This window comes from Pyrgilauda ruficollis, unplaced genomic scaffold (assembly GCF_017590135.1).
Source record: "Pyrgilauda ruficollis isolate IOZ18807 unplaced genomic scaffold, ASM1759013v1 scaffold15, whole genome shotgun sequence".
Taxonomy (NCBI): domain Eukaryota; kingdom Metazoa; phylum Chordata; class Aves; order Passeriformes; family Passeridae; genus Pyrgilauda; species Pyrgilauda ruficollis.
The window spans coordinates 14,988,079-15,005,240 of NW_024513654.1; the positions used below are offsets into that span (position 1 = coordinate 14,988,079).

Consider the following 17,162-nt stretch of genomic DNA (forward strand, 5'->3'; position numbering starts at 1 on the left):
ACCTGGGCACAGCAAGGTGGGGCAGCTGGCAGGGCAGAGTTGCAGCTCACCCTGCAGCTCAGCAGGCAGTGCAGGAAGGTGACAGCAGCTGGCAGCCAGGAGCAGTTCTCAGCATTTCCAAAAATGCTCCCGGCCTGATGGGGAGGTGGAGCAGGTATGGCTGGCAGCACACACTGAACTGCAAAATTCTTAATTCACTATTTTTAATTTGCCTTTGAGATGCTCCTGAACAGGACTGCTTACACCTACTGGGTAAGCAAACAGCCTGTACCACATAAATATCTGCACTTCACGTTATTCACGTTCCACACCTGATGCCATCTGTTCTTTGGTTGTTTCCTGTAAGCAGCCACTAAACCTGTAACTCACACATCTCCTACCCAGCTGCTTCCCACCTTCACAATTCCTGACAACTCTACAACAGACAAAATCACTCCTGCACCCAAACTAGGCAAGCAAAATTTCTTAAGGAATATATGCACCTCTCTCGTCTGCATTCGGTGGAAATAGTATTGCTGTCTCCTGTAATCCAGGAAGATGGTGCCCCCCTTGGAAAAACTCACAGCCACCACTCTGAAACACTGAACAACAAAAAGCACCGTGAAATTCAACATAATTTTTTTCATAATATGCCAGCCAAGCACCTCTAAGGTTTTTCTAAGCAGGCCAAATTTAAGTAAGAGTTTCAATCTTATTTCTGAAACTCTGGGAATGGAGTTTTGCCAGACTCAGTGTTCTGCCAAGTGAGAAAATAGCAAAAAGGTATTCACTGGCAACAACTGACCTGTCAGTCACTCTAACAGTAAAAATACATGCAGGAAAATTTTAAGGATAGCAGATGAGACACTAACTTTTTCAGTAATGACAGGTATGTGCACATTTTGATATAACAACCAGTTTCCTTATACTGGAATCACTCACACAAGAACATTGGTACTTCCTAAATCACCCTTTACAGGCGTTCACTTTAAGTGACCGAACAGGAAAAAAGTTGCAAAAACTACTTCCTCCTCTGATTTCTACATCAGTAAAAAACAGTAGAGCAAGAGTTCAGTATTACTCATGCAGATCAAGTCTTTCTCCCTGCATAGAAGCATGACCACAAAACTACCATCTCAAGAGGAGTTTGAGAACTGGACAGCTTTTCAAGTTGCAGATCTCTTAAGACAGGTACTGAATCTATATGTAAGACTTTAGAGAGTTCAGTCTATATTCAGCTAGCAGAAACACTTACTGGACTTATCCTTGAAAACCAGATGTCTTATCTTACATCTAGCACAAATATTTAAAAGTGCTAAAAATAGTTTCGTCACCACTCATTAATATGAGGTTTTTGGTACTCTCCTGTTTTCTATAGAAATCTAATTCATGGTAGACACTGAGATCTCCAGCATTACAAACCATACAAAAAATATTTTCTCACAGGAATGTTGCTTATAAGGGAAAAGGTATTTCATGCCTGAATTTATTTCCTGCTGGGGAAAAAAACAATAATTTCAGAGAAAGTATGTCTAGTTTTATATTTGAATATAGCTTTTATATTTACAGCATGTCAATAAGAATCTACTGGTCATGTTTTGTTCTCAATGCATATATACAAACAGTAGTTGCTAGATGTTGTTTAATGTACTTGAACTTTTGGAGGGGGTTTGAGCCATTCCTTTGTTGGCTTGTATATTTCTTTGTTCTGCAAGGTCCTTTCTAGTATATCTAAAATAACCAGAATTGCACAAAGTATTCCAAGCTCATTTCAGACATCTTTTAGTATCTTATTGATCTCCTCTCAGATATATAAAATATATCCTCCATGATACAGCCTTTTTAAATCACATTTTTCCTTTTAACTTACTGAATACTATTACTCAGGTTTTAGAGTTCTACCTGTAACTTCTAAAGGCCATTCCTGAAATTGGATGCATAATCTCATTTTATATCTCTTTTGTTTTTCTGCAAGTTATTCTATGTAATTTTGCATATAGGACTTTTTTTTCTTGTGTTTATTCTAATTCTAACTGTAAGAGCACCAATCTTTTCCAGTACCATCTTTACACCAACAGTGAGAATTCATGGCCATTAAGGTGTCTCATCCGCTTCAGCTAAAGGAGCATACAATCTTTTTCAAGACAAATAATAATGCTATAAAGTCTTCCCACAGGAGTTCCTGTTTGATTCCTAAATTTTCTTGCCACTTTTCATGCATAATAGTTAATTTTTTTTAAAAGCCACACTAAGTCATCTAACACGCCATGAGATTTTCAGGACATCTTCAGCCCTGATCCATTCTTTTCCACTTTTTAATAGGAAATCCGATGTGTCAGGCTTTTTCCAAACTACTATTCAGTAGTTAGTTCTATTTCAAGATGTAATACTTCTGGATATTCTGGTTTAATTTTAATTTATAATCAACATCAACTTTGTTAAAAAACACGATTACCACAACCGAGTTACAGAAAAAAAATCCTGTTTCTGAACCTGAATTCTTTCCAGCAATGTCCATCATCATGGTAAGTGCAAGACACAGCCCAAATAGCTGGTGCCAAAGTCAAGCAGAGCAAAAAGAGGTTGGTAAACAGCCATGTGGGATGATGACATGGCTACTGCTGAACTTTTGCCTCAGGTTACCTTTTAACCTGTTTCTAATTCTAGCTTCTTATCCCACAGCAATCCAGAGTATTTCTGTTGGGCTCCTTGCTCCACTTATATGATATTTGCTGCTTCCAAATTTCTTCTTGTCTACTCCATTCACAATTTCATTAGCCCTTATCCCCTGTAATCTTTCTTCTAAGAAAGAGGTAATACTGTGTCTTATCTCTTATGTGAACGTCACTGCCTAATCATTAGTTACTCAATATTCTTTTTCTAATTATCCTTGTCAAGTAGTATAACAATTTCCTCAACCCTGAGTATTTGAGCATGGAAATATTAATTAGTTTGTTTACAAATGCCAAGTTTCACACTATTGTAATAATCTTGCCTTTTTTCTCACCTCAGTTTGGAATGCCTGAATCTGCTGTGGTTGTCGAAAAACTGTGCATGAATGGATCTCATTTCTTGGTAAGCAAATATTCCATAAGAGCTCTCAGGTGTATTTCAGTTTGAGGATTGTACTCCTTACAGTGCCAGGAAATAATGTGGAATGTTTCCTTCTTTATACACACTTCATCAATTGCTTTGATTTTCCATTTTAGTGGGTTGATTTACACCTCTGACTCGAGGAATCCCCCTACACAAAAGAAATCCCAGTCAGCCTTCCCCTGCTCCAGAGAAAGGGCAGATATAATCAGCCCAGCACACAGGTGTGGCAGGGGACACCTCATGAAATATGAGGAGGTGGTGGGGGCTTTTAACAATATAGATATTTTAAAGCCACCATTTATGTAAAAGCTTTTTCATAAAATTTGCATGATTAAGAACATTTACCAGCATAGAATTGTACATAAATTTTATAGTAAAATTTAAAGAAACAATGCCCGAAAAATCTGATAATGCCCTTTCCTGACCTCTGCAGAATTTTTTGATGAGCATGTTTAATTGATTGCAACTAATCAGGAGAGAAGTCTAAAGGAACTCCTTGAATTGCAGCAATTCCTCGACCAATAACACCATTTGTGTAGCTACTGAAGTAAAAGTTCCTTAAAATCTATTTTAAAGGGAAAATTGTCATTGCACTTCAGAGATAATATGTTTGTGTGGCAATTCATTGCTTAACAGAACTGTTTCCTGGGTGCATCAGGTGTTTTACCTGCTGTTTATTCTAACAAGAGTTTCTGTGCTGCAACATGATTCATGAGACTGCAGGTGCTCCATGGCCACAGAGTAAAACTGGTTTTACCAACAGCTCACAGCAATGTAGTAGGGCTGACAAAGCTGTCAAGTACACTCTGATGCCTGTCCCGTTGACCCATTACAAACTGGATCCTTAAAGGTGCTGCACTCTCCATCACTGGATGAGAGGCAGTGAAGTTAAAGCTAAGGGTGGATGTAGTAGCTTCCTGTGGCTGTGCAAATAAAGCTGTAGAGTAGCAGTGGACTGAGAAGTAATTTCAGATGTTAGTGGTAACCTATTCAAAACACAAGTGAAAAAAGCAAGGAGAACAATAGATGACCTTTGGTGACAGTCTACGATAGAAAAGTAGTATAATTAAAACGAAAAGCATTTGCTAGAATGTTCTCCAAACTATGTAGTATCATCAAAATACCTTTAAAGGTTATTTTGCACTGCAGAAAACATGGCATTATACGTGTGACACAATGAGCAACATACTTTTTTTTGTCATTATAGAAAAACTGAGACAGGTGTCACACACTGGTAGAAACTTTCCAACAAATTTTATATATTCTTTAATTGAATTGTTCAGTAGCATTGTCAACATGATAAATCTGCATGCTTGAAACAGTATTAATTATGACTATACTAAAAATAAATTCAAATACCTATCTTTTTCTATCATTAACAGCCTTATTCAAGTAATTGCAATATGCTGTTCTCCTATGTACAAGCTAACACACATATCAACTTAAAAGTAATTAAATCAGCAGCCAAGTTTTTTATTTCAAGTTCCTAGCCCAATATATGAGAAATCTGTACTATGCCAGAAATTAAATGTTCCTTATCTGCTACAAGGTGTGTTTTAGAAAGCACAGCCTTAGTAGAGCTACCTTAGCATTATACAATGCAGTAACCATATGTTGGACATTTCCATTCAGAAAATCTGAGTTTTTCTACATGACATATAGCATGATTCCCTAACTGCATCTACTGTTCTGTGTAGAGATGTTCAGAATTAAAAAATCCCAAAAATCCTGAAGCTGTTATGTGCCTGTTAACTGTCCTTTGAAAGAACCTGAGGGTTTGCACTTCAGTTTATCCTTCAGTTTATCCTTCAGTTATAAGATGAATATGATTTCCTTCTACTCCTGTCTGCAAAGACTAAACAGAAGCTCAATATCACCTTTACACATTGAGCTTAGAATCACTAGAGAAAAGCTGACCATCTATCACTACACAGCAATGAACCAAAAAAAACTAAGCCCAAAACCCTTAAGACAAAACACTTGAACAAGCCTAGAAGTGACAGGTATACCTGTCACTGTCAAATTATTATTTGCATAATAATTTTAAAAAAGCAAATACAAGTTTGCTGCTGTGTGTGCATAGAGACCTTGTGCACACATGGAGCTCTCACAATGCATGTGCAGTGTTTGTGTGTCTAGCAAAAGTTAGATGAATATTTAGATACAGATCTAGTTTTCCTATGAGATCTGTTATGAATCACTGGAAAAACGAAAATTCCTTTTAGCCTGGCAGATAAAGAAGAAAGAAGCACTGTGGTATCTGACATGAGAACACCGTGAGCTTCCCCCACTGCATGTTCAGAGAGGCCCAAGTTGCTGTTTTACCTTTGCATCAGCTGAAAGATTATCTTCCATCCCAGCTGCAGAAGGCACCCCCTGTGAAGTCAGGGAGGGCACCCCAAGGGGAGCCACCCCAACACCAGTCCATCCCAGCCTACACAATTCCCAGCCAAGCCCTTCTTCTCACAATGTGACTCCTCCAGCCTGCCCCAAACCCCTGCTCTGGCACTGACCCCTAAGCACATGCAGTACAGGGGGTTTGTGCCAGTGAGATATGCCAAAACCCAGAGGTGGTGCCAGCCCACTTCTGGGCAGCACTGGAGGGAAGCTTTCCTGGAAAGAAAGATCTGCAGCCAGCACACTGCACTTTTATCAAAGATATAAACACCAACCCACCAGATGTGTCTTTATTTCCTGGTTTTCCAGTGAGGACACTCATCTTTTTAATTTTTCCAAAGAGGAATATTGTCAAATGTTGGGAAAATGCTGCAGAAGGTAATTATCCGAAAGCTTGCCACTGAACTAACACAAAACGACTTAGGGAGCCATCGTGCACAAAATCTTTCATGTCAAATGCAAATTGCATTTTATTTGAAAGTGAATCAAACATTTATCAATAGTAAGGTCTTTTTGAACTTTAGAGTGTTCAAAGTCATGCAGGCATTATAGCCACAAAATCTGTTATAAGTTGGCCACAACACCTTAAATTGATTTGACTGCCTTCAGGATTGAAATAATCAACATTTATATGGTCATTTCTTTGAATATGTCTTGCCTTTGAGTGGCTAAAAACCAATCATTTTTATGGTAATATAATATTCTGGTTTATAAACATACTGAGCATCCAACTGAACTTTTATAGGAAACTAAATTACATGCATTTCATAAAAATTTAGAAGTAATAGGTCTTCTTTTACACTTTTGTAGAATCTAAAAACACAAAAGGTTGGTATATTAGATCTGAAGTGTACCATGCAGTTTCATTTTTCATCAATAGTACCATACTTGTGATAGTTGCTCAATATGCAGGTCACATCTGAGTGATGCTAATCTAGACCTAATGTGCAAATCAGCATTAAGCCACAGCTGCATTGCACAGAGCATATTATATTCTCTGTTGCTTTTTAATGTCTGAACTTGCTACACTGTGCTCCTGGCTTTTCAGTTCCCTCTAAGTGTAGGTTGCTTGTTTGATGTTTTTTTAAAATTCTGCTTTGAATTCCCAGTGACAGATTGAAAAAGATATAAAAACAGGGAAGTTTTACTTGAACTTCAGAACAGAAAATAGGAGACTTTCTTATTAGATTTGTATATAGAATTTTACTAAAAGAAATCTAAACATAGCAAAAATGGTCAGGCATTGATTCTAAACCACTTTCATGTATTTCTCCTCTTTCTTGCTCTTTCAAAATGTGTTTTGAATTGCATGGCTGGAATAGGAATGCCCTGGAGAAAACCAGAGCCATGTTATTCACAAATACTCTACTGGGGATTTTTGAATAATATTTAAAAAATGGAACCTATGTCTTCCTGTGGGAGATTCCTGACTCCCTGCCAGTGCAAAACACTGCCAGAGCTTGTCAGGTTCAACTCACCGAGCCTGTCCTTTGACATCCATTTCTGTCAGCATTGCTACTGAGAAAAAGCAGCTCTTGTCCAGAAAAAGCAACGCTGGTCTCACTTGGGTGCTCCCTCCCATCCCTGCAATGCAGAAGCAGCAGACAGGAAAGCACACGAACCACATCTGCTTGCAATAGTGACCACAACAACCAAACACACCACACCTAGAGCTCCTCTGCTGCTATTTGAAATTTCCCACCTTCCCCAGTTTTAGCAAAAAGTATTTCCCAATGATGGGAGTGATATTTTCACAACATGGTATATGGGAATAGATGGAAAGACATGAAAATTGGTTTAGGTGGCTTGAATATCTGCTTGGAAAAAAGATGACCAGCATCAGGTTCTGTTCAGATTAATCTGACTTCCACCCCTGTATACTTAGTTTTACAAATAAAATTCAGACCATGAATGCCTTGAGTTTCCAGAGAGAGAAAAATTATTTTCTAGGTCCTATATAAATGAAAGAAATTGAAGACTTACTAAGTACATTCTTATAAGCTAATTCTTCTGGGAAAGAGCCAAAAGTCTTGCAGTGTTTTCCCTGGGTGTCAAGCAAGGATAGAAAGCTTAGGTAAGGTCAGAGAAGCATGATCCCAGATGCAGGTACTGTTGAGTCTCACCCATGGGCTGGCTGTTGACACCTTAATGCCCCAAGTGCACATCCAGGGTTTAATAATATACTGCATATCTCAGAAAGCCATAAAATAAGCTTTTTACAATGACACAAAACTTTAATATTAATGTTTTGGCATACCCAATTGTTTTGGAAGTAGAAGTGATGTAGGCATTGTTTGTCCTGCCTTTGGTAAGCGCACAAGGTTACCATGGCAAAAAAGGGATTGCTCAACACAGAAAATTGATGCTACAAAAACACACATCTTCAGCTACAAAATTAAATTAGGTTGTGTAACTACATTAATTTAGTTGCATTTTTTACACAATTTTTGCTCTTCTGATGTTGCTTTCTCCTATTTATCAACCATCTGCCACCCTCCCCCTTTGCATTTCACTGAGCCCCTCTTCACCCACTCCCCTTTAAACCTCCTTGCCTTCAGTGCCTTCCAAAACCTAGTGCTTTGTTTCTGCTCCTCTTTTAGCCAGGGCCTCCTTCCCTTTGCTCCTTAATTAGGTTCTATTGGTCATGGATTGAAATTTCTCCTACTGACATGGCTCATGGATTTACACTCCTTCAGGCTTGCCTCATTTCCATTCTTCACAGATGTAAAGGTTTCCTGTCAGAGGCAGCAGAAGTGGCTCAGATATCAAAAGAATTTTTTCAGAAAGACCTTAATTTCCAAGTATTTCTACAGGCTGTGCTCACTTTCTCAATGAAGAGTAGATAGTAGTAGGAGCTGGGCACCTTAAGAGCCAGGTCTCTCTTGTGCAAAGAGAAGCGATCATAGCACCTATCCCTTTAGCAAGTACTTCACAGACTTTGAAAACGCAGTTAAAATAAAGCTGTTTAAAATGAAAGTTTTCAGGGCAGGAAGAAACTGAAAATAGTTCCTTCTCCAGGGAGACAGACTCAAAGCATTAAAAGAGAAGACAGAAAACATAACAAAGAGTAGAGCAGTGCAAGCTTTGCCCCCGATGCAGGGATGCAGTGGGGGGCAGAGCAAAGGACCAGGTAAGAACAGCTCCCTGGGTCCCCTGAACAGCAGCAGCTGCCAAGTCCAGAAGGCTTTGGTTCTGTTTCTTCCCGTTTCTAACCAAATAGGAAACTGTTTCTGAAAGCAGAATCAGTTACTCAGTCATTTCAAGAAGAAGAAAATTATAAGAACATGTCTTAGAAAGAAGACAAATGTTGTTTAACTTGTCATGTAACTAGAAGCAAAGAGCCACCTTAAAGAGTCATGGGCTAAAAGAAATATTTTACAGCTAAGCACCTCTGCTGCTTATCAATCATTTTCAACCAGGTCGTAAGGTACAAGGGTACTACACATTCATGCATCATCAAAGCATAAGACAATTGTAAAGTAAAAGCAGATTTTCCATATTTATCCTTATTCTCAAAAAAAAAAAAAAAAGGGAAAATAAATATGAAGCTGGATTACTGAACATAGATATAATTTCTGAAATCTAGGGCACTGTGAAAATACACATCATTCTTGGCACAGAAAAACACATTATTTTAGCTAGCAATTTATTAGTTAAACATATATGTATATTAGCAAATAAAACACTTAAAAGAAATCATTAGAATGAGATACAAAGTCAAACATCATTATCACTGGATTCCCATGATAGTTAGCTTAGAAACTGAATTTTATCCAATCATTTTGAGTTATTTTCCTGCCAAGTATTTTCAAATATCTCAAAAGCAACTTAATAAAACTGTCTAATGTCATAACCCAGCAGTGAAATCCTGCAGTAAAAAATCCTGAGCCCATGCAAAAGTATTTATTGCAGGAGTGGCCCCTTAATTTTTTTTCTGTGAGAGAAGAGTATTTCTATTCATATTCCAAATGCTGCTGCCAGAAATTATTTGTACATATTTTTTTTGTTTGTTATGCAGTAGTTGCAAAGGATGCAAAGCGCTTGCCTGCTTTCCAGTCTTTAAGCTCCAGCACACAACAATTCAATTGAATTTTAAATGTCATGATAGTCATAATTACATTAAATATGGATTAAAGGAATGTCTTTTGACACAGAATTCTTTGTTCTTAAAGTTTGATGATAATTTTAAATGTTAAGTTTTGTGTACCTTTCAAGTTCAGGGAACATGAAAAAGAATGTGAGAAGTTGTGGAAATTAAGACAGCGTGTCATAGTTTCCAACATGGAATTTGTAAGCCCTTCACTAAAAAACAGGAAAACTCCACAGAGCCTTGGGCTTTCTAATTTTTGATTTCCTCCTGTTTCTGTTTTGTTCAAGTATCCTAGTTATAAAACTGCACCCCTTCTTTTGAGAATTTGTGGTTAGAAGGATCTTCATTTTGGTTGCTTTTGTACTTTTTCCTTCATGAAAGATCAGGAGATTTTTACAATGCACACAAGTTGCTTCACAATACCAATGCCCAAAATCATTAGTAACATTTAAAAATCGAGCCAGAAGCTATAATCACTCCCCCATTGTTAAATACCAGCTGCTAACCATTTCAGAAATCTTCTAGCATGCCTAATCAGAATTTAGTCCTTCTGCTTTCACATTATCTGTTTCCAATACAAAGCTAAAAAATTCCTCATTCTCTATTATTTATTTCATCCTTGAAGTGGTGGGTGGACAGGGGCACCACAGTGCTCTTAACCTGAGAGATATTTCCAAAGGCTTCTGGCAAAATACACTTTTCTGCAGTGAAGACTAAAGCCAGCTGAATATTAGCAATTCTCATGAGAAAGCATGAACAAAGTCAAAAATTGACGTTGTAGAGGAGTTTTTCCAAGAAAGGGCCAACTCTCAGGGCTCTGCTGGTTTGGAAAGGTGAACACATGTACAATTCCATGGAAAACAAGAAAACCCTGTGAGAACCAAACGATATAGCAGGGAGAAGGGACTCCTTGGGAATAGGCTGGAGAGAGTCTGAAGTTTTAAAGTTGTCTGTTTCTACCAACTTCAGAAAGGGAGAAATTAATCAGCCTTCTATGTAAGAACAGGATTGCATTATGTACAGCTGACTTTAGTCTAAGTTTCCATTACAAACAGAGGGAACCTGGAAAAGCCTCGAATATTAACATTTAATTTGAGGCAGTGGGTGATGTTAGTGCCAAAATGAGATAAATTTCCAAGGAGATACATTTCAAGCTGCTATTCCTAATCAAAGAACTAACTGGAGTCCTAAGTGTAGAAATGAAAAGTGACTAGAAATTATTGGAAAAAATTAAAGGAACTTTCATTTTTAAAAAAATTTAAAAAGCAGAGAAAGGAATACCCTTTTGTTGAAACCTGTCTGGATACTGCAACTACAAAGCTACTCATTGTAAAGTGACATGAATGAAGGCAAAACAAGTACACTCTTGTCCCCACAGGACATCCACAGGGGTGTTAAGTGAGGATGATTACACCAGGACAGTTCTGTTGGTAGATTTTCACTTAGACACCCTTGTAGCCTAAGATTTAGATATAACCCACAATAACCTGAACACATTTTGCTAATGCTGACTGAGCTATTATGGCTGTATTAAAAAGCTTAAGGCACCTAAAATGAAAGTTCATGAAGTCTGCAATGCAAAGTTATAGAAACTAGAAGCATTGAGGAAGTTACCAACAGTCAGGGAGTTTCCCTTAGTAAAATGAAGCCATCTTGGGTTTTTTACAGGATGACATCTGCTCTGAATAAGCATGATGATAAGGGGAAGGGGGAAAAAAGCAAACACAACAGGAACACCAAGCCTATAGGTTGCTACTAATGTAGTGACTTCTGAATTCCAATGTAATATTGTCTCTAATTTAAAATGATCAGCAGGTCTTGCACAACCTGTCAGTTTTCAGCATACTGCTAAGAGCAAAAGCTTCCAGCCATCCCTAGAAAGGCTCAAAAGACACTATTAAATATTTATCAATCTTTCCATATCTAAAAACTCATGGAATTTGCCCACATTAAAAAATAAAAACAAAACACACACAAATGCAATTGCAGAGATCTTTCATGAGTTTTCCCAGTGCCAATTTCATGCATAAGCACAGACCTTACCATTAGGGAATCTGGCTTGGAGTTTGGGTTGGACTGCTGGGAAACCACATCACATACTGGTGCTCAGGAAGAGGCATGTTGGAAAGAATTTAGAATTCCCAGAGGCCCTACAAAACCAGTGCTTAGAAGAATAAGAATTTCAATCATTTCATGTATTTTAGGCCTCTGGAATACTGAAGAGTAAATTCTATTCAAAATTCACATTAGTGTGTCAAATGCAGAAACACAGCTTCTATTTGTAAGGTATTTGATTTTTTTCTAGGCACTATTACCTGCAGCATTTGACTTCACATTAATAAGCAGATAGGCACAAAATTCCTACAAAATATATTTTAAATTGTTTATTAATATTCTTTCAATTTGCTAGAGAAGATTTTTGTTTCTTTGCTTTTCTATTTATTTCTTCCAGTGCTCCTGTGTAGCTGGGTTTTTTCCCTTAACAGTTAAACTATTTTGTCCCCTGCTACTTGAATGCAATTTACACTTTTAAAAGGTGTTATTATCTGCACTCATTGCAACAGAGCCCTTGAAAAGCATAAGACAGAGAATTATTAAAACCTTACAAATGCCATGGGGTTCATTTCTCATGGTATGACCCTGATAGAGTAAAAACTTGATTTTCTATCAAACTTACTTAAATGTCCCATTAGACATCTAGAACATCTAATCAGCATAATATGAGTAGGCAGGGTGCTTAACCATCTGAATGTAGGATGAGATACAAATGAACAAGTCGTACAATTTTTTGGTTAAAAAAAAATACAGACATTAGACTACAAACATATGTTATCTATTTATAGCTGATGACCTATTTTACCCACTCAGAACTATTCAAGGCAAATGCTGATGTTTGCCCTTAACCCCTAGTTTCCTGTGAAGGGGAAAATGCAACATTTCATTTGTGTTCTATAGAGTCTGGGCCCCATAGTATGTAAAAAGCAGATAAGAGAAATGTCTGTATGCACCAGCATTACACTGTAAGTGAAAGAGACTCTTCACTGGAACAAAAAAACAAACCAACCTCAAAACCTCACTCTTTTACCTGAATGTTTTTGATTCAGGTTACATCAGAGTATCTGAAATGCATCTGTACAAACACAGCCCCAAGTTTTGAAGAGACAGCAAGAAAAAAGGGCAAATAAATTCTGTAATAGTATCATCCCCAAAGCCTGGGGTTTATTTGGTCATATATACACTTTCCAAACAGAAAGTCCTCTCCTGACAAAATTTCAGTGTTTTTTAGAACTGTACCATGCATTATTTATGGTGTTATCGTTTCTTCCTTTTCCCTGTCCAATTAAGTATTCTTGAACTTTACAGTGGAGAGCTACATTTTCTGTTGGGTCTTGAAGGACTTTTGTTACTGTGCTCATGAATAAATTCAGAAATATATAAAACTGAGGAACTCAACAATTAGGTCATAGGAGGTTTTTTATGTTGTGCTATGTTTTTCATCACAACACAAACCACCAAGTTCCAACTGTGATAAATATCCATTTGGTCAGCACAGATAAAACTGGTATCGCTTCATATTGCCAGACAATAGCTGAATTTCCACAACATAACATGAAGTAGGCTTGCAACATCAAGAGTTTCTTGGATTTGATTTTGCCTTTGTTGAGCTTCAGCTTGAAGTAGATTGTGAATTTTAATGAGCTAAAGCCAAATAGAGCCACTTTTGTCACGTTAAACAGTACCCAGATTCACTGACACTCTGCAAAAGCCTGGCTATCGGGTCAACAACTCTTCCAACATCCAGCTCCTGATCGTGTGCACCTCACACACGTCTGAATGAGCTGCAGATTCCCTCTCTCACACATGGGAAGCTGTAGTCATAAACATATTACAGTGGGAAATGCCAGGGTCACTTGGCAGATAATGCAAAAGAAGGAAAAATATATTTTGTTTTTCCTTATTTAAGTGTTCTAGAAGACATCTGGTCATACTATGCAGATATACTGTTTGGCAGGGTAATTACAGTTACATGTAAAAAGCATTAGAAAGCACTAAGTAAATAAAATATATTTTTGTTACTCAATGTTTTATTTTTCTGGACTAAAAATACAATATTTCTGTTTAGGTTTATGTAGGAGGTACACACCATTATGGGTTATTTCTTTAATTTATATGGACAAGTTTCTTAATTGATTTTGTTTTCTAAGTCCGCACGTCTGAAGTTGAAAATCTCTGCTTCCCTCGTCTCCAAGAAAAATAAGTGACTGTAAAATACAAATTTAGCAGTAACACCCATCCATTTCATCACCATCTTACATTATTAGGGAATTTAATTTTTCTCATTTTTTACTTTTATTGCACCAGAAACTGCTACAAGTAGTTGGAACTTATAATTGAAGTAATATGGTCATGGCTATTACCTTTAATCACCAGAATGAATGTGGAAAGGCATGTGAAAAAACAGTACTTGGAGTATTTTTGGAACTATGAAGAAACTTAGTAATCAAAATTGCCCAGTTTTAACCAAAAAAGTTTTTATTTTGCTTGTGGTCAATTAAAAAAACTGGATTCACATTGATATTGAACTCATTACAAACCTTTTAACACAGTGGGGGATTAACTTCTAATAAGTCAAACAATTTGCCAGCAATTGATAATTGGCATATCAAAATTCAAATGTTCTTTCTTCTTGTTCTTTTCCTGTTTTACAAGTGTATATGCCCAATTGTAAGGATGGCTGGCTGTTATGTAATATGATCATCCATTATTGCCTCTTGACTTTCACAAATCATCAAATCATTTAGAGAGCAGCATATGTTTTTTTATATGGGTGTTCAGTGTTCATACAATTGCTAGTTTGCTTCTGCATGTAAACAACACTACACGATAGTCACTCTGCACAATAAAATTCTTTAAAACCTTGATTAAAGCATTTAAATGTAAAAAATTGTAATATTCACTCTAAGCTAAATTTCAGTATTAGTCAATGGTTTGAGAGTGAGAAAGGGAGAGACAAAATTAACCAAGAGTGACTTTTTCCTAAAAAGAAACTACTCCCATACACAAGGAAACTGAGGTTAGGAGAGTAATTTGAAGTTAACATGTTGGTCACACTTATCCCAGCGTAAATATCACTGGTTTCCAGATACCATTATAAGGACAGGCTAATATTAGAACTGTTCAAAAATATGTGTATTGTTTTCCTGGAATGAGCTTATTTTGGAAGCCATTTGAATCTTCAGAAATTTCTAGGATGTGAAAGGACATTTGCATGCACAGTTTTGACCTCTTCTCTTGCTCTTTGCCTGTTAATATATCTCAGCTGGTTTGTCTTTTAACATTCCAAAATTTCCAGTAGCTTTCAAAGTGCAACCTTTCTCAAAGAAAACATGCTGCTTTTCCTTTCTCCCCACACTCTGAACTCTGCACAAACTTCTTAATAGATTTAAAGTCATACTGCTCCAAAATGGTGCAATGGTAGCATCCTGAAACTCAAGTGCTGTTTTATGAACTGCCAGGAAAGGAAAGAGTGTCTGTATGTCAGTGGAAATTTGGAGTTTCTTGTAAGCATTTAATCTTGGCTGTCAACAACATGTTGGGTCATTGACTCATAAAGCTTTGAAGCAAAAATATTTATTTTTAGACAATTTAAATATATTCTGGTATTTATTTCACTTCAAGAGCCATGCTTGCTAACTACTGTAATTTAAATTTCAAAAATTGGTAGAAAAAGTTTTTTCTAAAGGAAATTCATGTATATTTATATATAGTGGAAGAGTCACTTCAATGACACTTGGCATCATTTTAATAACCTACACTAATTGCCTTGCTGTCAATTAACATGGGTCACTTCAAGAATGGGCCAAAAGGAAGTCTGTTCCACATGCATTCCTGAACAGTATCTAATGCTATAAAATCAATGCTGAATCTGCTAGGAGCAAGACTATAAAATCTGAATACTTTGAAGGTTTGAGAACTTTAGATGTAGACAGACTTCACTGGCTACTGTGAAGTGTCAAAGAGAAAAAGATTGATATTTACATTTATGAAGATTCATCATGCTGAAAGGGAAGGGAAAGATGCACATGCTGGGTACACCAGGACCTTGATTAAATATGCAGATCCAGCATGAAATTCAAATAAATAAATGTTTGTGGGTGTAAAGACCAAGCAGCAATACAGAAATATAAAAAACACAAATCACTTACACACCTGGCATGTGTGCCTCACAGTCTGTAGAGCAATATAAACACAGGAACACCAAAAGTTTCACCTAATATGTTGAGTCCTGTATCCAAAACTAGATCTCCTTTTTCCTATTGAAATAATCTAACAGTCTAACATCTATCAGATAGATATAAGTCACCTGACAAACAAGTCATTGTACTGTTAAATTTCCATGCAAAAACAAAGGAGGTGAAAAACTTTCAAAGCACCTTTTCCTTTGTTTCTTTCTAACTGACAGTAACTGTTCAGGTCTTGACAGCTAAAGTAAAAGGAAATCAAACCTCTCAAATTAAGTTACTCCCTACCTTGATAGCTACCCCCACAACATCTATCATCCAGAAATATCATTAGCACCAGACAGGTTGCACTGACAAAAGATATTGTTTCTTGAATTAAACCAGAAAATGCTTTAATTAAACCATTTAAACACACTAACAAATTTATTGGTATCCCAGAAAGACATATCCAGAAAGGATATTGGGGTATGAGGGAGAGAATGCTCTATCTAAAGGCTTCAAATTTCCAAACTGAAAAAAATAAAGCAGATGTTTAAATCAAATACCCTTAAACACTTCATAGATGAGTGCTTGTAGAGAAAGTTTACAAAGCTCTTTGTGTCACTGGTACACACTGAATAATAGTGTACTAGCCTTTGGCTTTGCCCCTTCAAGATGTGGATCTCAAAATCTGGAGCTGTCCTGGCCATAAACCATTAAGCAGCAGCCTGTTCTCTATCAGACCAGGAGAGAGGTGACTACTCTGTGCTGTACCTCACCTCACCCAGACTCTCTGCTGTGACCCAACACAGATTTTGTTCATACTTTGAATGAAGATATTTACAGGCACAAGCATGTGTAGTTGTTTTTCTCCAGGGGCAGAAATAGTTTCTCCTGTTTGAGCCAGGGCCACATGTTGCATGCATGGTTGGCAGAGTCTTTTTCACACATAACAGTTGTGAAGGCTGAGTTCATGCAGCAACTTAGACCTGGCATGAGTGCTTCACAGTAAAAGGTCTTAATTGTGCTCAGTCTTGATACCTCTGCTGCCTGCCTAAATTATCACTTTTTGTGGTGTTTTGTCCTGCTTGCAATGACTGCCAGCCAGCACCTTAAGGTCTACCGTTTCACAAAGTTATTTCAGCCATTGAAATGCCACAGTCATGATCTTGCTGTTGGACACAGTGATTACTCACTATTAATAATGTTGCTTGCTGTGGCTGAGGTAATGTGAATCAAGCAAATCAGGTTCTCATTTTCAAGATGCTTACAGATATAAATACATTATATACTCATGATTATGTGTATTAAAAAGTACATACAGGACAGCTATAACCATTGCAATTATTAAAATCTAAACAGTGGAACTCAAGCACTAC

At 37.1% G+C, this 17,162-nt stretch overlaps 1 protein-coding gene across 1 annotated transcript in view; it reads left to right on the forward strand.

The window, feature by feature from the left end:
* The first annotated feature begins 1,054 nt into the window (after positions 1-1,054).
* BLNK (B cell linker) overlaps positions 1,055-17,162 on the forward strand; it is an 87,437-nt gene continuing 71,329 nt past the window's right edge. Inside the window, exons 1-2 of the mRNA XM_041461603.1 lie at positions 1,055-1,170; positions 2,992-3,054. Coding sequence (XP_041317537.1) covers positions 1,063-1,170; positions 2,992-3,054 — 171 coding nt within the window. The 5' untranslated portion in view covers positions 1,055-1,062. The remainder of the gene's footprint in view (positions 1,171-2,991; positions 3,055-17,162) is intronic.